Source organism: Propithecus coquereli, unplaced genomic scaffold (genome assembly GCF_000956105.1).
Source record: "Propithecus coquereli isolate 6110/MARCELLA unplaced genomic scaffold, Pcoq_1.0 Scaffold126, whole genome shotgun sequence".
NCBI classification, from domain to species: Eukaryota; Metazoa; Chordata; class Mammalia; order Primates; family Indriidae; genus Propithecus; species Propithecus coquereli.
The window spans coordinates 1,953,387-1,975,600 of record NW_012136747.1 but is presented as its reverse complement, the minus strand read 5'-3'; the positions used below and the strand labels follow the sequence as shown (position 1 = coordinate 1,975,600).

The window sequence follows — 22,214 nt, the reverse complement described above, 5'->3', positions numbered from 1 at the left end:
CGGGCCGGGCCAGGGTTGTCCATTGGCTGCCTCAGGCTCCCACCCCGCCTGTCTCCCCAGCCTGCGGCTCGGCCAGCCCCTGCCTCTCCAGCTGCTTCTGAACTCCCCCGGGCAAGCACCTCCCGCTGGGCCGTGTTGAGCTGCAACCCGTTCGGAGTGGCCCCTGCCATGGACATGCCTGAGGTCCTCAAGTCCCTGCTGGAGCACTCTCTTCCTTGGCCAGAGAAGAGGACAGGTAGGAGCACAGGTGGTCTGCGTTGGCTGGCTGCCCAGGTGCCCAAGGGATGGGGACAGCCACAGGTACAGTGGCAGGACAGGCATCTCCAGGCTAGGGAGGGTCCACAGCAGGGGTCTGCCCTTGGTTCCCCTGTGCAGGAGGAAGGGCCGCGGGGCAGAGAGGGACTGGGGAGACTTGTGGGGGCCCCACCAACTCTGGGACTGCCCTCTAGGCCTGCTGGCTTTGGGGAGCCATGGCCAGTGTGCAGCCACTGACAAGTGCTATGCTCACGTGGGACAAGGACAGGACAGAGGGCCCTGTTGAAAGAATCCAGCTGGATGCTCACGGCTTATTAAGCTCCCTCCCTCTGCACGCTGGGGGTGGCAGAGGAGCGGCAGAGACTGTGGATTCGGGCAGCAGGAGCCCATGTCTGGAGAAGAGGCTCCGGCTCACCGGCTCACCCGCTCACCCGCTGGAGGGCTGAACTCACGGATGGGATGGAAGCTGTTATGTAACAGGACCACGAGGCTGGAAGGCCCGCGCTCCTAGGATACCACAGGCAAACACGGCGCGGGAGGGTGGAGGGGGGCGTGGACCAAGGGGCAGACCCAGTGGCCAGCACCAGGTGTCTCCCAAGTCCTGCCTGGGAAACCCAAGGCCAGGTTTTGGGGAGAGTCCTGATAAATATTTCCCTAAATCTCTTCTGTTGCAAGATGTCAGGGGCGCACCCCCTGGGTCCTCAATGCTCAAACTCCTCAGTGCCTTCAGAGGGGCGGCTGGCCTCTGCTGCCTGAGTCTGACTTAGGCCCTGAGGCATCCCCCAAGGGACCTTTCTCAGGCCTCTCTCTCATCCTGCTGTGCTGGCATATAGCTCATCCCAGGTGGCCCTGGTTATCCCTGCAGGAATTCCTTCCACAGGACTCTCTTAGCCCACTCCCAAATTTTGGAATCAGAGGACAGACACGACAGTCCATGGCCTCCTTGCATCCCTCTGGAGCCCACGTGGGCTCGCCTTTAAGTCAGGCAGGGAGGGGTGGCAGGCTCTGTCCCTCCAGAGACAGTGTCTGAGGGAGGAAGGTCATTTCCGGAGCTCAGGGCAGGGCCCCCCATGGGCTCTCTCACGGAGCTTCAGGCATAGGCCCCTCAGACCACACTCTGCGGTTTTGAATGCTGGGGGCAGTCCAGGCCACCCTCTGAGGTGAGGATCACAGAAGGAGCTCCTGTGCCCCCTGAGCACTTGGGACACCAGCTGCCCACCGGGAGAAGCCCACCCCCTCAGCGAAGCCCTCTGCAGCTCAGCCCAAGGGATGGGCCCCCGGTTGGAGTCCACACCCACAAACAGGCCACAGGTGACTTTTTTGCCATCTCTGAGTGGCCCGTGTAGGCGGGCAAAGCTGGAAGGTTTTCCAAAGGCTAAGGTGGAGGGTTCCCTTCTTGGCCCAGGCACCCAGGGAAGGTGGTGCTGCCCCCTTCTGACCCTACTCAGGTCCCCAGAGGCCCCCTGCATGCACAGGAGGGCAGGGCTTCCAGCTGAGCAGGGGAGGGCTCTTGGGGGCGACTCAGGGCACTGTTCCTAGGATGAGGATAACAAGGCCTTTGAAGTGTGGCAGCAGCTGCTGGTCCCTGGCTCCCAGCTGGGCTGCAGAGCCCTGCGACAGCTGAGAAGTCCCCATCCCTCCCGGTGGATGGGCAGAGTTAGGGCCCAGCACTTAGGGGGCTTGCCTGAGGCTTCAGGCAGAGCTTTGCCAAGTGCTGCAAGCTCCCGCTGCGACTCAGTCAGTCCAGTATGGCTGGGTAGGTCCGAGGGCCAGAGCCTCGGGCCACCTCCTATTCCTTCCCCTGCCGTCTCACCGAGGGTCGGAAGCATGAGGGACTGATATGCCTGCAGCCAGCTGGGTGGATAAGGGGACAAAGGGGTCACAAAGAGCTCAGTCACATTACTGCCCCCAAACAAAGCTGCCAGACTGGCCAGATCATTTATAAAAATAAAAATATCTACCTAAAAGCAATATACTGTGGTGGAAAGAAAGAACACCCACCATGCAGAACTGGAATTTTAAACAGTTGTGAAAGTGCCTAGAAAGTTCTTGGTGAAGCAGCTTCTCTCCCATCTCCCACTGCTCTAGCTTCAAATCTTGCTGGAGAAAGACAGCGGAGGCCAGTTGCCCCAGAAAACAGGCAGCCCTCGGGGTCGCGTGCCTTTGCTCTGGTGGACTTTCCTCTGCTCCCTGTCCAGTGTGAAAGGGGGCAGGCTTCTCCCTGGAGGACTACACACTCCCCACTTGCTCTTCTTCCTCCAGCCTGATGGCTGTGCTTCAGTACACATTTAGGTCACGTGCGAAGCTCATCTTGGCTTCAGTGGGAGGGAATTTCAGAGGAAAGCCCTGAGGAGTGTGAGAAATTCCAGCTGTGCTCTCCCCAGACTCTGTCTTCCCTGCAGCCTCCCCCTCCACTTTCCAGTTCGAAGAGACTCCCTGAGACCCAAACATGGGGCCCCTCTCTCCTTCGGTGCCCGGGGCTCACCACACAGTCTGCACAGACCTCTGCCTCTTTCCTGTCGCTGGGTAAGCAGAATTTCTCCAGCAGAGCTGACCAGACTCCAGCCTCCCTTGGCTTCTGGTACAATGGCTGCCTGGTGGCTCTCTTCCTGGGAAGAGAAATCCATGTCCCAGGAGTTCAACTAACTTCCTTGGGCAGAGCAATCTATGTTCAGCCAAAGGGTGGATCTGTGCCCCAAGCCCTGACTCAGTTTCCCTTCTGTTTCTGTGGGCTCTGATCCCTAAAGACTACTCTTTCTGTCTTTACTCCCACCCTGTCTCCCAAGGATCCTCTTCCAAGAGCTGATTCCATTCCAGACTGCTCACTCCATCTCTCATTTCCTTCTTCTCCAGCTTCTGGGAAGACCCCATGTCTACAAACCCTACTGTTAACACCAGCTCTTTACACCCCATCCTTCCCTCACCCCACGGAGCTTGGCTGTGCTTAGAGGCCCCCCTCCATCTTCCTGCCATCTTTGGTCATTCAGGCCTCCTTTCTAATGAGTTGTGAAGTAGGAAAACACACTCGAAGGCTGAACAAGGCCTTGGCTTTGAGCTGGGCAGGCAGGGTGCCCATCTGGGGCACTCCTAAACCAGAATCCCCTCTGGACAAGACAGCATGGCCCAGGGAAGACGGCAGGGGCTTATAATCACAGACAGGATATGAATCCTGAAGCTGCTGCCCACTGCTCAGGAATCCTTGACCTGTCTCTCTCTCTCTACCTTCAGTCTGTAAAAAGGGGAGAAAGAATACCCGCTTCACAAGCTTGTTGCCAGGATTAAATGAGTTATCCTCCGTGAAAGTGTTTGCAAACTGTGAAGTGCCATGCTGTTTTCTCTATGAAAGGCAAAGAGTAGCCTGGCCTGACATCATGCTCCTTCCACCTGCATCACACCTGCAATCTGCCCCTCACTGCCCTCTTTCCACCTTCCTTTAAAGAACTGGAGGTTACAAATTTCTGCATGCGTGCGTGCACACACACACACACACACCCACACACACACCCACACACACACACACACACACACACACACACACAGGGCTGTCTCCTTGGAAACGTGTGCTGAGGCTCCTAGGGGCATGTGCCATTGGCCCTGCACAGGAGAGCCAGTTTTATAACAGGCAGGATCTCCTCGGGACTTGCTGGGGCAGAGACAGGGGTGCAGGAGGAGGGGCCTTGGTACTGTCGTCTTAGTTGGGGGAGGGAAACGGGCTGAGAGGGCGGGCTCAGGGCAGCCTGGGTTGCTTGCCCTGCCCCCGCCCCCCCAGCTTAGCCTTAGCAGAGGTCCATGTGGTTGCCTCCTCTCACAGCCTGGGGGCGCCACGCCAAAACTGAGAAACAGTGGCCTTTGCTTTCAGGGAGGAGGAAAGAGAAGGGGCCCCTCTACGTGCTGGACTTTTTAGCTCATTTAACCCTCACTACCACCTTCTAAATGGTGTATTTTCCCCATTCTTCTGGTGAGAAAAGGAACTGAGATTGGCTACCCTCAGGGCCAGTATGTGGACCAGCCTCTCCTTTCTTCCACAGCCACCTTCTCTATTTGTCCCCCCTTACCAATCAGAGAAATGTGAGACACTAATTCTCACCAAGTACCAGACACTGAGGGCGGTGTCCAGGAGTGCCCCTCCTGGCTGCATCTGCATCAGGCCTGACCCAAAGCTAGGCTGCTAAAGGAATGACTCCTGGTTCTAACAGCCACTGGCTCTTGATCTTGTGCCAGGAACGGTGCTATGTGCCTCTACATCACTGTCTGTGCAATGGCTTTGCAAGGGAGGTATGATTATCCTCTCTACAGATGTGAAGATAGTTGTTCAGAGATGGGAAGACCATACAGCTGTCGAGGGATACAAACCCTGTTCCTCCTGCTACCAGGCCCATGCTACCCACAGGATTCCCTGGTCTCTGAAACCACGACCCTGGGCAGTGCCTCTTGGTCATCCAGTCATTTGCTTATTGAGAATTTGCTATGCTTGTGGCTCAGGGGTGAATGAGTTGAATGCTGTCCTCGGTGCCCTGCTCTTTGCATTCCAGTGGGGAAGACAGTCAGCCATCAGAGGGTCAGAACCAGCCTCTCTCAGGGGTGACATTTGAGCTGAGGCCTGGAGGGTGAGGAAGAGCCAGCTACACAAGGAAATTTCAGGCAGTGGGAAGAGCATTTGTGAAGACCCTTTCCTGGGGAAGGAAAGATGAAATGTGTCTGACAAATAAAAGGTCACTGTGGCCAGGTACTGTGACACATGTTATAGTCCCAGCTACTTGGGAGGCTGAGGCAGGAGGATCACTTGAGCCTAGAAGTTTGAGGCTGCAGTGAGGCATGATCATGCTTGTGAATAACCACTGCACTCCAGCCTGGGTAACAGAGTGAGACCCTGTCTCTAAAAAACAAAAAAGGCCATTGTGGCTTCAGAAGGTGAGCAAGGGGGAGAGGGGTACAGGTGAGGTTGTAGAGTCCCACAAAGGTGAGGCTGCAGGGCCTTAAAGGTCATAAAAGAAGAGTGAGGCTGTCACCTCCCTGTCTTTAAGGGCCCACCCACTGCCACTATTCCTGGGGAAAGTGTAAGGTGAGGAGGAATGAGGTATCCCCAGAAGCACCTAAGATGGAATTATAGTACGAGTTAACATTAATTGAGCACTTGCTATGTGCCATGTGCTGTCCTCAGCCCTGTGCCTAAACTGATTCATTTACTTCAGACACTCAGGCACACAAAGGTTAAGTAACCTGCCCAACGGTACAAAAGAAGTACAGATGACCCTTGAACCACACAGGGGTTAGGGGCGCTGACCCCTTGCACAGTCGAAAACTTGAGTATAACTTTTGATTGCCCCAAAACTTAACTACTAATAGCCTACTGTTGACTAGAAGCCTTATAGACAACATAAACCGTTGTTTAACACATATTTTGTATGTTACACGTATTTTCAAAATGAAGTAAGAAAATGTTATTAAGAAAATCATAAGGAAGAGAAAATACATTTACTGTTCATTAAGTGGTAGTGAATCATCATGACGGTCTTCTTCCTCACTATCTTCACGTTGAGTAGGCCGACGAAGAGGAAGAACAGGAGGGGCTGGTCTTGCTGTCTCAGGGGTGGCGGAGGCAGAAAAGGTGGAAGAAGAGGAAGGGGAGGCAGAAGAGGCAGGCACACCCAGTGTAATGTTTATGGGGAAAAAGTCCATGTATAACTGGACCCACGCAGTTCAAATCTGTGTTGTTCAAGGGTCAACTGTAGTGGATGCAGGTAACCGACCCCGGTGGTCTGGCTCCAGAGCCCACACCCTACTCCAGGCTTCTACTGGAGAAACTGTGGCTGTCAGGTAGTGGCTGTTGAGTTGTCACAAAGGCTGGAGGTGAGGGCGGCTCCCTGGATATAGCACTCTTGGGGCAGCTCTCCATCTGTAATCCAAACTCCGGGAGCGGACAAAATGCAAGCAAAACAGGAAACCAGTACTCTCGAGAGTACTGAAGAGATGGGCAAGAATTTAGTCAAGAGCCTCCACCTACCACTTCTCCCCTGGAACACACTGAGACCAACGTACAAACCACAGAGCCCAGAATTTTGCAGCCACAGGTATGTAGGTTAGAAAGGAGAGTTGTGGCACAGCTAGTGCTAGGGGACTTGCCTTAAGGAAGGCTCACGTTTGTCATTCCCAGTTCAATTGTGAATCAAACACAATGACTGTTATTTAATGATAATAATGCTCCAAATGTATATAACTTGGCTCTGAAAGGTTTTATCAACTCTCCTACCAGCACCACCAACAAAGCAAGCCAACAAATATTTACAGAGTTACAACCCTGAACAAAACATCATGCTCTCCTGCATTTGGTATTGGCAGAGGACACAGATAACCGGGCTTTGCTGGAGCTCAATGGAAGCCTTATCATTGTCGTGCCATTACACATCCCAGGCCCATGTCTCATTTTTCAGGAAGTCAGAATATGGAGTGGGACTGTCCTAAATCCTGAATACATAGCCAAAGAGATGACTATGGGGTATCTGGTCAAAAGTTCCCATGCTGGAGTTTTAGTTCTTCTAAACTTCCAGTTTAAATAATAATAATCTGAGGCAGGCACAGTGGTCCACACCTGTAGTCCCAGGTACTCAGGAGGCTGGGGTGGGAGAATCACAAGATTGCTTGAGGCTAGGAGTTTGAGGCTGCAGTGAGCTATAATGGAGCCACTGCACTCCAGCCTAGGTGACAGAATGAGACCCAGTCTCTAATAAATAAATAAATAAATAAGTTTTTAAAAATCCAGATTGGCAAAAAGGCTTAATGAAAATCATTTGTTCTGCATATGCTCAATTGAATAAAGTTTTTAACTTGGATTAGTTAGCAGGTTTCTGGAAGAGTAACGAGTAGAACTTAAAGCCAATCCAGCTCTGGAAAATGGGCATTTCATATTCCATCTCATCTTTAAGCTTAGACTCTAAACCCACCCTCAGGCCTACAGTCTTGTCCTCACACCCAACATATTAACAGTTCTACTCCTGACCTGATACAACCTGAAGGGAAGGAGAAGGGTGGGCACCCCTCCACTTCACACTGTACCCTGTTCTGGGCACACACTTGACATTGCTTGTAACATATAACCCTCACGACCACCCTGTGAGGTAGGCAGGTCCATCTCTGGCTCAGACAGAAGAAGTCACTCTCCCAAGGCCACATGGCTGGTCAGTGGCCAAGGGGAGACTCTCCCCAGGCTAGCCTCCCAAGCCCACAAAGCCACCACTGTTTACGTGTCCCTCAAGAAGCCACTGTACTGAAAACCTGTCACTACAGAATACTAAGGTACACTTCATATCTTTAAAATCCTAACCACATATTAATAATAACATGTTCTTCTTATAGACTTTGTAGGGTTCATAAGAACCATGGAAATTAGCTGAACACTTCTCACAATATTTATTCCTCCACTAAGAGAAGGGGAAGATCACTCCGCTATCGCCACTCCATTGATAGGAGATGGTAGAGAGGCTGCCGTGGCTCTTCTTGGGCTAGGTGGAGAGTGAAGAAAACAGAATGGCTCCTGCCTCCAGCAGCATGCTGTCTACTGCAAGGCGGCAATGTAGCCAACCTCACAGCTCGCGTGTTTGTAATGCTCCCCCACTATTCGTGATATACCATTTACCCTTTGGTTATCCAGGAGGAAAAACCCTCTCTGGGGAGTGTCAGCACATGAACAGAGAACAGAATCAAAACTGAGTTGTGAAGCCCTAATCTGCTAGTCTCACTTCTCACCAGCGTCACTTGCGTGTTAGGTTAGTTACTCCAGGCTGGATGATGGGTGGCATAGGCATATCCATTTTGGATAACTATAACTAAGAAAAAGGAAATCCAAATCTTTACTTCCTCTTACTACATCTCGTCTTTGTCATAAATAAATGTTCTAACCTTCCATTGTTATGTTATTAATCCTACTCTAATATGTTAAAACTCTTCTCCCCCACAATAATGTCATATTGGCCACAAAAAATATACAATTAACTCTAACCCAGCAAGTCTCTCCATGGCCAAACTACCCATTTTTTTTTTAACCTTCCTATATTATTTTAACCCATTTCCTTGGAATGCCCTTTGAAATTTGTTTCTAAAACCTCTAGGTCAGTTTCTCCTAAACATAGTTTAGCCACATACAGAATTCACACTAACAACAATTCTACAATACAACACATTTTCTGTACACAGTTGAGTATTTCTACTAAAGTGAGAGTAGTACAGGCATTGTGCTAGCCTCTGAGATAATGGATACACCAACCAATGGATTTGTACCCATCGCGGTTTTAGTAAAACTATGAAAACTACCATTTGTTGCAGGTTTGCAATTGTACATTTACACACACTGGCTCATGGAAACCCCATAAGGTATAATAGATCCTGCTCTTTTTCCATTTGACATGTAAGGAAAAGGAAGCCTGGAGAGGTGAAGCCATTAGTTGGAGGCATGAGATTCAGAAAATGACCAAAGTCATTAGCGTGGCAGTGAGAACTTGAATTTTGGAGGAAGACTCCACCATCCTGTCCCTACCACTACCCAAAGTCCTTCAGATCTCTTGCTTTCCAGGCCTGCTCAGCTACCCAACTTCTTTTTTTTTGTCAACTCCCAGCAAAATTCTGATTGCATCAGCTTGACAACTTTTAGCTTGCTGTGAGTTTGGGTCACGCATCTACCCCCTGAACCAAGGACTGCCATTCTACCATCCCCCACAACCGCCACTACTAGAAGGCCCTGGCCATTGGAGGGATACAGGATAGACAAGCCAAAGTCTCTGCCCTCTGGGAGCATGCTGGGAGAGGCTAGCGCTGTTTGGGCTTGAAGCAGAGTTATGACCTGTATTACAGAGTACAAAGGTCGGAGGGCTGTTTCGGAGCAGCTTCCCGTTAACGTCTTTACCTTTGTGTACCCTTCCACATTTTACATTTCTACAGGGTTCCTGAGGAGCTCCCAGGGAGTATCTATATTTTAAGAGAAGAGGTGGTTCTACCACAAGATGTGGGATCTTTACCTTGCGTAAAAGAGATTTTTTTCCCCCTAGGGAAAAGAAGGGCAGGTCTTAGAAAGGAACAATTTCACAGCTGTTTGGGACTGTAGAGATTATCTAGCCCAACCTCTTAATTTTATGGCCAAGGAAACAAGCTCAAGTGAAGCAACTGGACTTTCCCAAGGTCACAAGCTAGTTAAGTGGGAGGACGGAAGCGTGTGCCGGGCCCTGGCTCCGGGCTGGGCCTTAAGAATGCTCCCTCCACGCTAGTGTTTATCTGGCCGCCACGCCCGCGCCAGAAACCCGGGATCAGTGGGCAACCTGATACCCGACTTCGGCGGCGGCCAAGCCTGCTCCGGCCATCCCAAGGCTCGGCAGGTCGCCGTCCGCCGCTCTGCCCTCGGGCAACCTCTGGGTCGCGTGGGAGGAAGAGCGCCGGCTGGGCTTCGCGTCCCCTTCTCACGACCCTGGGCAGAGTCTGCGGAACAACAGGCCCGCCCCTCCCTTCCCCTCCTCTCCCCGCCCCACCACAACCCCGCACGTGCGGCGCCTCGTGCGCCGCCCCGGACCCCGCCCTCGCCCTCCATTGGCTGTTCTCGCGCCATCCTTCTCTTCCCCCTCCCCACGCGACTGGCCTCGGCTGCGGCTCCACGTGACCCACGGGGGTTGTCCGCGCAGCCCGACGGGGCTCTCGGATAGGCTGCCCTGGCTGGCCTGTCCGCACCCAGCCTCGCCTCCCTCCGGTGGCGCAGCCAGAAGGTTGCGAGGTTGGGACTGGAGGAAAAGGATACGGAGGTCTGGGAGAAGGCGGGGGTTATAGAAAAGGTGACGAAGGGGACACACCTGGTAGATAGGAAGGGGCTGCAGCCGAAGGAAGCCTCCGCCACAGACTCCAGCAGGCTCCAATCAGGAGACGCAGGAGCGGGCAGGGCGGGGCCTCCGGCGGGGGCGCCTCACCTGGCCCCGCACGTGTCTCGCTCACCCCTGCTGCCCAGCCAATCACGGCCCGGGAAGGTGGGCCAATCCGAAGCCGCACTCCCGGGAAGCAGGCCTGGCCTCATAAATAATTAATGTCCCAGAGCCGGTCTGCAGGCGGGGTAGGGATGGAGGGAGGCGGGAGTGCCGCTGAGCGCCTGCGCAGTAGCTGTCCGTGTCGGCAGCTGCAGCGGGTCGCACGGCTCTGGCCCATCTCGGGGGGCGGGCGGGGGAGGCGAAGCGCGCGAGCAGGGCGCGGGGCACGATGTCCGACGCGGGCGGCGGAAAGAAGCCGCCTGTGGAGCCGCAGGCTGGGCCAGGCCCGGGGCCGGGGCGCGCACCTGGGGAAAGGGGCCTGCCGGGCTCCTTCCCACTGGTCCTGAAGAAACTGATGGAGAACCCCCCGCGCGAGGCGCGCCTCGGTGAGGGGGGTGGTCCGCGCGTTCCTGGGGGCGGGGTTTCTGCAGGGGCGGGGCCGGAGAGGGCGGGGCCGAGGAGGTTGGAGGTCGGGGTGAAATGGTCCAGCGGAGGGGGATGGGGGCCAGGGGATGACTAGGAGCCTGAAGGACGAGGCGGGGGCGCTGGGGAGGGAAGGTCAGGAACAAGCTGAGAGAGGAAGGGTCAGGAGGGAGAGTGTGGGTGGGGGCTCGAGGAGGAGGTTCGTGTAGGGGTTTCTGAGGAGGCTGGTGGGGGTCGGGAGCAGCCACTTCAGTGACGCTCCAGGGCGCCGCCTCTGAGGCCGCCCGCACCGGATCACTCGGGATGCTTGTTTAAAATGCTGGTTCCTGGGCCACACCCAATCTGCAGCTCCTGGGACAGGAGTCTGCATTTTAAGGAGCACCCTAATGCACCTCACCCGCTTGATTTCAAAGTCCACCAAAGTTTGAGAAGCGCTGGGCCAAGGTGGCAGACTGTGGTTGTATGTGGCCTTCCCCCTCCTGGGGGGAGGACGTGGCTTCCTCCCTGGGTGTGAGTATCCCCAGCTGCTAGGTCCACTCTGGAGCCTTTCTGGGAACGTGTCTCAGGGCTGCTGCCGAGATGCGGGTGGGGGAAGGGAGTGGGCGAGGATGCGGGTGTCTTCTGAGGGGGGCTTTTGGTGAGGCAGGGACTGGGCGAGGGTCAGAGTGAGGTCCCTGAGGCCCTTCCCCTGGTGGTTTGGGGCCACAGGGGCAGGACTGAACTTCGACTTATTTCCTAGAACACAGAGGTCCCTGGGGCATATGTGGAAAGCAGGGTTGGCCTTGATTTTTAGCCTGGGAGGTGAGGTTCAGGGAGCAGCAGGCATGCCACCTATTGCGGGGGTTTTAGGTGCAGTGAGGTATACTTTCAGTCTGAGACCTTTTCATGTCCAAGAGCCATCAGCGTTATTCAGGGATTTGGGAAGGGATAGGCCTTCTGCTAATTGCCTGTCCTGGGGAATTAATTTTCCTTTTAAAAATGCCATTTCTCTTCCTTTTCTGGGTGTGTTCTGAGGCTCCCATCCCTATGGCTGTCACTTTTGGGTTTATAAATAGCTTCAGCACATCAGGTGAGGCCAGGCTCTCTCCTCCTGCTTTGGGACCGCATGTGCACAAATCCTTCTGTTTGTTTTTAAGGCAGTGCTTTGTTCCAAATCTGACGCTGAAACAAGCTGCAGGGACAGGTGTACACATCTGGCAGATTCTTGTTTAAGATTACCAGATAGTAACCGTCCACAACAGTAATTCTAGGTTACATTTGCAGAGTGCTCACAAAGCACTTTGACATAATCCTATTTCATTTAGACTTCCACAACAGCCCTGTAGGGTATTATCCACATTTCCAAGATGAGGAAAGTTGAGGCTCTGAGAGCTGACAGTGCTTCTCAAGTTTGGTGCTTTTTCTACTGTATCACTTTAGCAACCACTGGTGTCAATTCCTGAGATCTAAGTGATGGACTAGTCCTTTATGTCTTACGTTTTAAAACTTCGCCTTACAAAAACATTCATTTAAAATATCCTTACTTAGGCCAGGCAAAACCTGGAACTTATTGTTGCTTGTCCTTCAGTATGGCTGCTTTTCTCTCTCTATCTCCTCCCTTCTCTTGCCTCCTTTGATCCCAAATGACCCCACCCGACATGGGCCACAGTCATTTTGGAACAGAATGTGGAGTCCAGATCTTGGGAGGAGAACAGGAAGGCCATTTTGCCCACCCAGCCCACCAGGGCTTGGCTTTTTACTTCCCAATTTGTTTTAAATCAAAGGCTGGTACAGAAGGCGGTTGCAGAAACTCAAGTTATTAATTTGTATTAGAGGCCATGACAAGTTCTGTTTGTCAAAATATCCACCCTCTTAATTCACTGGTTATGTTCATTTTTAATTGGACCAATAAGCTTCTTTTCATCTGTGGTCTAGGAGTCCATGTGTGACTGGTTTATTTCCAACATAATCATATTTGATTTCTCCTTTTCACTTCTAAATCCAGAGTTCAAAGTTGTCTACCTCAATTTTGAAAACCCATTGTGAACTTGTCGTGATTTTATCTCCCACTTCCCTGATTAGCCTCCCTCTCACTTTGATTTCCTTCCAACCTTGTCACATTTCTCTCTTCTCTTTCTTCTTAATTGCCCTCTCTTGGATATCCACGTGCATAACTTTTTGACTGAGACAATTAGGCAGGATCCAGTCCCCATTAATTGATTTGTTTTGCTTTGAATAGGAGCAGTCTTTCTTCTTCAACTCCACCCTCTCCTTTCTCCCAGAAAACCTACCTTCAGTCTTATATAGGGATAAAGGTCTCTTGAAATGGTTGCTCTGAAAAAGGTCCTGAAAAGACAGCTCCAGGCCCTCTCTGTCTGATTAACCTAAAGTGAATCTGTTTGCAAATCCAATATTCTACATTCAATATACACATTTTTTCATAACCCATTGTCTGCCTATTCCTTTGTGGGCCCCTAAGATCTAGAAATGATTCAGACACAGTCCCTGTCCTCTGTGAGCACACAGTAATAATGAATGCCTGCTGTGTGCTAGGATCTATATAATATAGATGCTTTCAAATGTTAGCTCTAATCTTCACCAAAGAGACAGCTTTATCCTTATGTGTAGTGGAGGACACTGAGGCTCAGAGAGGTTAAATAACATGCCTAAGGTCACACATCACACAGCAAGTGGGTGACAGAGCTGGGATTCATCCCTGGGCTAGGCTGATGTGGAGAAGCATCACCAGAGGGAACAGGACAGGAGAATACAAAAGTTCTTGACCTGAAAATGTCAACCCTTTCCATGCTCAGATATCACGAAAGGTCAGAAAACTCCATTTCCTTCTTTATAGCTTCTATCCTGCTGATGCTAGTCCTACAGCCTATTCTGAATTACCCCTATGACCATGTCAGGCCTCAGAGCATGTGGTAAGCGTTACGGGAAAGCCAGGCATGGATGGGGGCTCAATGCCATCTCTAAAGGAGACTGGTTCAAGCACCAGAATAGAGTGGGCTCTTGAAATGTATGGGATGGAATCAGGGCTCTGAGAAAGATGGGTCAGGCCTGTGAGGCTCACTGCCTACCTCCTGGGATTGAGTTACCCTCTTGCGTGGTGTCTCATCACAGATTTTGTGTCTGCAGATAAGGAAAAGGGGAAGGAAAAGCTGGAGGAGGATGAGGCAGCAGCTGCCAGCACCATGGCCGTCTCAGCCTCCCTCATGCCACCCATCTGGGACAAGACCATCCCATACGACGGCGAGTCTTTCCACCTGGAGTACATGGACCTGGACGAGTTCCTGCTAGAGAACGGCATCCCTGCCAGCCCCACCCACCTGGCCCAGAACCTGCTGCTTCCTGTGGCTGAGCTAGAAGGAAAGGAGTCTGCCAGCTCTTCCACAGCGTCCCCACCATCCTCCTCCACTGCCATCTTTCAGCCCTCTGAAACCGTGTCCAGCACAGGTTAGTGACAGGCCTTTGGGCAGGGCCACCTGCCTGACCCAAAGAAGTCCACTTCCCACTGAACGTGTTTGTGTGGACACCAAACCCAATGAGCCCCATCTCTGAGGGGAGGTCCTGGTGGGGCTGCTGTGTGGAGAAACCCTGTGCTCCCCACCGTTCAGCACAGTCCCCGAGGCTGCAGATAAAAATAGTAGTGACATCAGCAGCAGTCGGAGGCTTTCTGATGGTTGGTATGCTGCAAATGGTCACGGCCGTGGACTGAGCGCCTGCAGTCTGAAGCCTTGCAGGATAGAAATCCCACTCTCCATTTCCTCGATGCTCTTTTACCCCCACACTTGCTCGGCCACAGATTATCCAGAAGCTCAGGCAATAATAATGTTAACATCTCCGGACATTTGGTTAGTACTTACTCTGTGCTAGGCATGAACATGTAATCCTCACAAGAATGTTATGAGATTAGTACTATTATCCCTGTTTTACAGGTGAGGAAACTGAGGCACAGAGAAGTAACTTGCCCACAGTCACACAGCTGGTAGTTAATGGAGGCAGCAGTTGAACCAAGGATATCTGACTCCATAGCTAGGTACTGCTTAGGCACTGGCATGAAGAAGGCACTCTCACTGCCTAGGTAGGACCTTGGTCAGGGTCTGTCCTTCATCCTCTTACTCTTTGTACCTCTGGGGATTGGTTTGTTTGTTTTCATGCCCCTTGAACATGAACCTACCAGGGGAGACATAGCTCCTGTTTCAGGGGGCTCTGCGAAGCTTTCTGCAGGTTCAATTAGAGGCATACAGGCTGATGTCTCCTGGGAGCTGGTATGTCACCCAGGGAATCCACATCTAGGAAATTCACATGGTCTCTTTTTTTTTAAATTTTTTATTATGGAAAAATTTTCAAACAAAATACAGAAGGAAGAAACTACTGTAACGAACCTCCACGTAACCATCACCCAGCTTCAACAATTCTTAACTCATAAGCAATTATTTCCAATCAAATCCTAGACATTGTACCATTTTAGCCATAAATATTTCAATATGTATCTAAAATATAAGGGTTCTGGCTGGGCATGGTGGCTCACACCTGTAATCCCAACACTTTGGGAGGCCGAAGCTGGAGGATCACTTGAAGGTAGGAGTTGGAGACCAGCTTGGGCAACATAGCAAGACCCCGTCTCTTAAAAAGAAAAAAATTAGCTGGGCATGGTGGCTTGTACCTGTAGTCCCAGCTACTTGGAAGACTGATGCAGGAGAACTGCCAAGCCCAAGAGTTGGAGGCTGCAGTGAGCTGTGGTCATGCCACTGCACTCCAGCCTGGGCAACAGAGCAAGACCCCACCTCTAAAAAGACATAAAATAATAGAATATAAGAGTTATTTTTAAAAAGACATAACCAAAATACCAGTTTTACATCCAAAATTAACATCAAATTCATCAGCATTCAAATTTCCAAAGTTATCTCATAAATGTTATTGTTTTACAGGTTGTTTGAATCAACATCTAAATAAGGCCTATACATTGCATTTAGTTGATAAGTCTCTTAAATTTCTAACTATAGGCTTCCTTCCCCCTTATTTTTCCTTCCAATTTATTTGTTCATGACACTGAATCATTTATCCTGTAGAATTTCACATGTGCTGGGTTTTGCTGGCTGTATTCTTGTGGTGCCATTTAACATGTTCCTTTGCTCCTTATTTTTTTCCTGTAAACCAGTTAGTTTTAGAGGCTTTTGCTGATTCTGGCAGAATTCTCATTTGAAGGCAGGTCATTTTTGTGATGGTTTTCCTAGAAGGCTGGTTCCATGTGTGGGTAGGGGAGGGAGCTGAAAATGAGCTTTCATCTTGTACCTTAGACCAGGGGTCCCTAACTTATGGTGAGTTGTATAATTGTTTCATTATATATTACAATGTAATAATAATATAAATAAAGTGCACAACAAATTTAACATGCTTGAATCATCCCAAAACCATCCCTTCACCCCTGGTCCATGGAAAAATTGTCTTCCATGAAAACAGTCCCTGGTGGCAAAAAGAATGGGGACTGCTGCCTTAGACTACTTAGATGGCATCTGCCTTTGATTCTATTTTTAAGTAAACCTTTTTAATGAAGTATGTCATACACAAGTGCACATATCATAAATACGCAGCTCAATGAATCTTTACAAAGTGAACCCACCCACATAATTATCACCTGAATCAGGATATAAAACACTATTGGTGTCTCTGAAGTACCTTGTGACTCCGCTCAGTCATTATTCCCTGAAGGTAAGCATTATTATTATTTCTATCACCAAAGATTGGTTTTGCCTGTAGTTGGACTTTCTATAAATGGAATTGTGTACTATGTCCTCTTTTTTGTTTTTAACTGTCACAAGTTAATTACGTTTATACTCTTATATTTATAGCTTTCTATAGCTAGCTTTATAGTATACGTATAAATTATGTGGGCATCAGAATCTCTTTACACTAACAAAGTTTTGCAGAATGTATTTTTGGAATCCTCTTTTGACAGAAAAAATCACAATAAAAATGAAGTAAGATTTATATTGAAGACTTATACATATGGTAGGAATGAAAGTAGAATTCCTTCTTTTGATTTTTTAATTCCTTCTGTAGAAAAGATACAAGTAATATGTATTCTTTTGTATCTGGCTTTCACTCAGCTTTATGTTTGTGAAAATCACCTATGTTGTTGCATGTAGCAACACTTCGTTAATTTTCATTGCTGAGTAGTATTCCATTGTATGAGCATGCCACAGGTTATCCACTCCACATTCGAAGGCCGATTGGGGTGCTTCTAGTTTGGGTTATGAATAGTGCTGCCATGAACACTCACGTGCATATCTTTTGGTAAATATATGTATGCATTTCTCTTGGGCATTTGCTTAGGAATAGAATGGCTGGGTCCTCGGACATGCATATATTCAGCTTTTGTAGATACTGCCAAGTAGTGTACGTAGTGTTCATATCCATTTATACCCCCATCAGCAGGGTATTGGAGTTCTAGTTGTCAGCTTTTAATTTTAATTTTGACATCTTTTGTAATGGTGGACCTCAGAAAATAATGTTTCAGGCAAATTACTAAGAGACCTATTACCTTTCCCTCTTCTTCCAGCAGAGTAATTTTAAGGTCTTATAGTCATTTGCTAGAATTTGTTGACAGAGCTATCCACTGGGAAGGGGGGATTCCTCAAAAACCTTGCCCCCCAAGCCTCTTTTTTATGCATTCTTTGCAAATTGTCCCGTTTTGTTTCCTGGGGCTTTCTCTTGTCCTGTCCCTGAAACTTAACCACATCATGGCATTTGGTTGCTGCTGAAGGGCACCCAGACATGGAATCACTTTGAACAGCATTTACATGTGGTAGATACCTTGGCTGTTTGTCTTGCAGGTATGGGGTTTGTCAGGCCTCTGTATTCAGTCCCTGGTTACATCAGTCCCTGGTCATTTACTCCTTTGATACTCAGACCTCTTTGTAATTAATCCCCTCTAATAGTTTATGTGTGTGATCCTGTTAAAACCTAAGTCTGATTGTGCCATGCCTCTGCTCAGAACCCTCCAATGGCTTCCCATCTCAGGGTATGAGTCAAAATCAGCACCATTGACATTTAGACCAGATAATTTTTGGTTGGGGTTAGAGGAAAGACTGACCTGTGCACTATAAGATGTTTGGCAGCACCCCTAGCTTCTACCCACTAGATGCCAGTAGCACTCCCTCCAGTCCTGACGTGGCCAGGTATCCTCTGCAAGGCAGAAAACCACTGCTTTATTGGGATTAAAGGCCCAACATTTTCTGTTCCAGACTCATCCTATTATTCTCCCTTCTCATTCATTCACTCTAGCCACATTGGCCTTCTTGCTGTTCCTTGAACATACCAGCCAAGCACCTGGGGGCCTTTGCACTTGATATTGCAGTTGGTACCCCAGGGCCTTTGCACTTGGTATTGCACTTGGTACCCCAGGGCCTTTGCACTTGATATTCACGCTGCAATTTTCTCCCAAATATCCACATAGCATCTAACATTCTTACAGATATTTTATATTTATCTTGTATAATTTCAGTTTTCCCACTAGATCAACATTCCATGAAGGCAGAGATTTTTACTTGTTACACTGTTTTGTCTTTACCAGGACAGTATGTGACATATAGCAGGTGTTCAATAAATATCTGTTGAGTGAATAATTATTTTATATACTCCTGTCAGTAGCATTGAATGAGTTGGCCAAAGGTATAGTTTTTTTCTTTTTATAACTTATCTCTGATAACACACAACCTTTGATTTCGGAACGTGGCTTTAATCCAATGTCTGCTATAAAGCGGCAGCCAGATGGGGCAGGGAAGAACAAGGAATCAGAGTCAGCCAGACCAAGGTTCAAACTTTCATTCAGTCACTTATCATCTGTATAACCCTGGGAAAACCGTTTCATTTCTCTGAGGCTTAATTTCTTCATCTGTAGAGTAACACCCATCTTCCTTTCAGAGTTGTCATAAGACTAAATGATGGCTGGATGCGGTGGCTCACACGCCTATAACCGTAGCACTCTGGAAGGCTGAGGTGGGAGGATTGTTTGAGCTCAAGAGTTTGAGACCAGCTTGAGCAAGAGTGAGACCCTGTCTCTACCAAAAAGAAAAAAAAGAGACTAAATGAGCACAGTGACTGACACATCTCAGGGACTCAAAAGTGGAACCCATTTCCATTATTCAGTTTGTCCCTAACCCATTGGAGTTCACAGAGAGATTCAGCTGTTTCTCATTACTTAAGAACTTGAAATCACAGGAAGTTAAGAGGGGTATAATGATTTAATGTTTTGCTTAACATTTCTGGGGGGCGGAAAACAATTAGAAAATCCTGTCTTTCAAGGGCCTCTGTTTCTTTTGAGCATTCTCTTCCTAAAGGGAAGAATTCTTTCCATGTTTGCATTGTTGAGTTGAACCATGTGTGCTATTCTGGCCTAGGAGCTGGTGCTGTTGTGCTTTTCTTCCCCCTCAGTGGCAGTGGTTTTTGCAACCTTGAGATTCAAGCAGGTATCTGGGTTTGTGATGTGAGTCTTCTTTGTGCAGTGGGCTGCTTCAAGACCACCTGCCTCTGTGTCTTTCAGAATCTTCCCTGGAAAAGGAGAGGGAGACTCCCAGTCCCATTGACCCCAACTGTGTGGAGGTGGATGTGAACTTCAATCCTGACCCTGCCGACCTGGTTCTCTCCAGTGTGCCAGGTGGGGAGCTCTTCAATCCTCGGAAGCACAAGTTTGCGGAGGAGGACCTGAAGCCCCAGCCCATGATCAAAAAGGCCAAGAAGGTCTTTGTCCCTGATGAGCAGAAGGTAACCTGGTATTCTTTATAAGTAAAGCTGCAACATTGGTTCAGGAGCTGAGGGGCTAGGCTTCCTCACATTTAACCTTATCTGGAGAACCCTGCCTCTTTGTGGACTTTGTATAGAAAGACATGAGTTCTGTGCATAAAGCCACATCCTGCAGCAATTTGGTAGAAATAAAGGGAGTCAGGTGGCATTTGGCCCCAGTGTGACTCCCTGTAGTTTTCTCTCTCCTGACCCAGGCCATCAGCTGTGTTGATATTCCTGCTTCCCTGGCTTTAGCCCAGCCGTTGGGCAAGAGCTCACTAGACCACAGGAACCGTGGTTGAACAAGTCCTCGCTTTGAAGGACAAAAGATTGCTTGTGTGTTGCCATCCCCAGAGATGAGCAAGCAGCTCTCAAGCTCATGGCTCTGTAAGAACTTGTGGGAAGAGGGAATGCTGCTATTTTTCCATCCTATCCTATGAAAAACTTACAGGAAGGACTTTTCATCCAAAGCTTTGGAGTCAAGCAGACCTGGGTTCAAACCCCACTTTGCCACGTGTGACCTAGCTGTACCTCAGGTTCCTCATTAGTAAAATGGGAACCGAACCTGCCTCTCAAGGAGGTTTCTGAGACTTTAATAATAATGATGATGATAATGGTAAACATTTATATGGTACTTACTGTAGGCCAGGCATGGTTATAAGCACTTTTTATATACTAACACATTTAATCTTCAAACAACTCTATGAAGTAGTTACAGCTATTAGTTCTCATTGTAAAGGTAAGGGACCTGAAACATCGAGAGCTAAGGTCTGGCATGGTTGCACTGCTAGTAATCTTGCAGAGCCAAGATTTGAACTCAGGGGACTAGACCCACGTTATAGGCCCTTAACCACAACGAGAACACGTAAGTGAGGCACAGCTGTAGGTGGTAGCACACGGTCGGATGCAGCAGATGGTTCTCCTTCCCTCCACCTTGTAACTACTAAAGGACTTTGTTTCTCATCCCCACCCACCCCAGGGGGCAGTTCCCCTCTGTGTGCCTCGGCATGTGCTGCTCCTTCCCCCAGGTCGCAGCTTTGGTTCTGGCCAGCCCAGATGAGTTATGAGGGAAATCCGGGTGGCGGGAGGGGAAAGACTGGGTTCTCTCATGGGGAAAGACGCGCAACCCACCGCGGGCACTTCCCCACAGGATGAAAAGTACTGGACAAGACGCAAGAAGAACAATGTGGCGGCTAAACGGTCGCGGGACGCCCGGCGCCTGAAAGAAAATCAGATCACCATCCGGGCGGCCTTCCTGGAGAAGGAGAACACAGCCCTGCGGACGGAGGTGGCCGAGCTACGCAAGGAGGTGGGCAAGTGCAAGACCATTGTGTCCAAGTACGAGACCAAGTACGGGCCCTTGTAACCTGTGCCCACCGCCCGGGCGGGGCACTGCTTGCACCTCAGACCTCTGCCTGGGGGCTCCCTGAAACCCCTCACACACGTGGAGACTTATGACTCGTCATGGGTGCGTGGCAGCGCACCTGTTGCAGGAGCGTTCGTGTCTCAGCTTCATTATAACACGGGCGGCGCACGTGGCGACTTCCGGGGGGGGGCCAGCCTCCTCACTGGTGGGGAGCGTGAGAGAATCTACATAGATGGTGAATCGGCCTTAGTTTCTATTGTTGGATGTCCCGGTTGAATCAGAAGGGGACCTCTGGAGTACAAATCCTCCTTTCACAGGGCACTCAGGCTTCTCTTGACTCTCCCTGTCTCCAGCCTGGGCTGCCAAGGGCTGTCTCTGCAGAAGGAGTCGTAATTGTTGTCACCCTTATGTCTTCTCAGGTAGCAGGACGCATTTCCACTTGGGGTGTGTCTGTCACGCACCTCATCCTCCCCAGAAAGTCTTTGAGAGAAACATCAGTTCCCATCTTCCTTGGAGTTAGAAGAACAAACCAGCTTCTCCTTTAGTGTCTGCATGGGTGGCAGGCCACAGGAGCAGGGTCTTTGCACAGCCTGGGCTGGGGTTTGAGTCTGGAGCCTGCAGCAGGAGTTCACCCAACCGTTCTTAGCCGCTGAACCACTATTCCCCTGTGGCTCTGAGGACTGGAAGCCAGGGAGGAGGCCCTGGTGATGGGCCCTCTGTTTCATGCCCATGGAGGACAGACTCCCAGGGCGGCTGGTCTCTGAGCCCTGGGTGTCAGCACAGAAGTAGGACTTTTCACCTCCTCTCCAGACCACCCATGGAGGCCACCTGAATCTCTTGTTTGTCCCACTAGACTGGGCCTCTGGGCCTGCTGTTTCTTTTCACCCAATAACCAATCTTAGATCATAGATTTACAAGGAAAACCCCTCTTATCTAGGAAGCTTTAACGTCCTGGACCCAGGATGCAGCTTCCTCATGGTGTTCAGAAAACTGGCCTCCGCAGCCCCCTTACACTGTGGGCATGAGAACTGGGGCACGTTTCTTGAGAAACTCCTGTTTTTTCTTGCTCTGCTCACCAGTGTGGCCCATGCCAGAGTCCCCTCTCCCTGGAGCAGAGAGGGCTTCCTAGTTCTTGCTTCAGGATCCCTCCTGTGTGAGCTGCCCAGAGACTGTCGGCAGAGCAGGGCACCTAGTTGGGTTGCTGAGGTCACAGTACACCCCTTGGGAATAGCAGGCTGTTGGGACATTTACAGAGGCCTAGAGTCCCCTCAATGTTGGTCCCAGCAGACGGGGGCCACCCACACAAGCCTGGCCATGGCATGGAGGGATTCTCACAGCTGCAGCTTCCTCTGCCTCACAGCTGCTCCTTTCTCTTGTGTCTGGCTGGACTCGTCCTTTTGCTC

General features: G+C 50.0%; 1 protein-coding gene across 2 annotated transcripts; it reads left to right on the top strand.

The window, feature by feature from the left end:
• Positions 1 to 47: 47 nt before the first annotated feature.
• TEF (thyrotrophic embryonic factor) lies at positions 48 to 21,534 on the top strand. Of its 2 annotated transcripts, none has more exons than XM_012638151.1 (4): positions 48 to 235; positions 13,797 to 14,114; positions 19,207 to 19,427; positions 20,596 to 21,534. In XM_012638151.1, exons 1-4 carry the CDS (start codon positions 169 to 171, stop codon positions 20,809 to 20,811), a joined length of 822 nt encoding a protein of 273 aa, XP_012493605.1. In that variant the 5' UTR covers positions 48 to 168; the 3' UTR covers positions 20,812 to 21,534. The 2 variants fall into 2 exon arrangements, with proteins under 2 accessions (XP_012493605.1, XP_012493604.1); XM_012638150.1 differs by lacking the exon at positions 48 to 235 and adding an exon at positions 10,419 to 10,636.
• Positions 21,535 to 22,214: the final 680 nt, after the last annotated feature.

What these genes read in the sequence shown, in the direction of transcription:
- TEF (XM_012638150.1), top strand. Translation starts at nt 10,480, where the DNA reads ATGTCCGACGCGGGCGGCGGAAAGAAGCCGCCTGTGGAGCCGCAGGCT. An exon ending in CCCGCGCGAGGCGCGCCTCG is followed by an intron (nt 10,637 to 13,796) that starts GTGAGGGGGGTG and finishes TTGTGTCTGCAG; the next exon opens with ATAAGGAAAAGGGGAAGGAA. An exon ending in TGAAACCGTGTCCAGCACAG is followed by an intron (nt 14,115 to 19,206) that starts GTTAGTGACAGG and finishes TGTGTCTTTCAG; the next exon opens with AATCTTCCCTGGAAAAGGAG.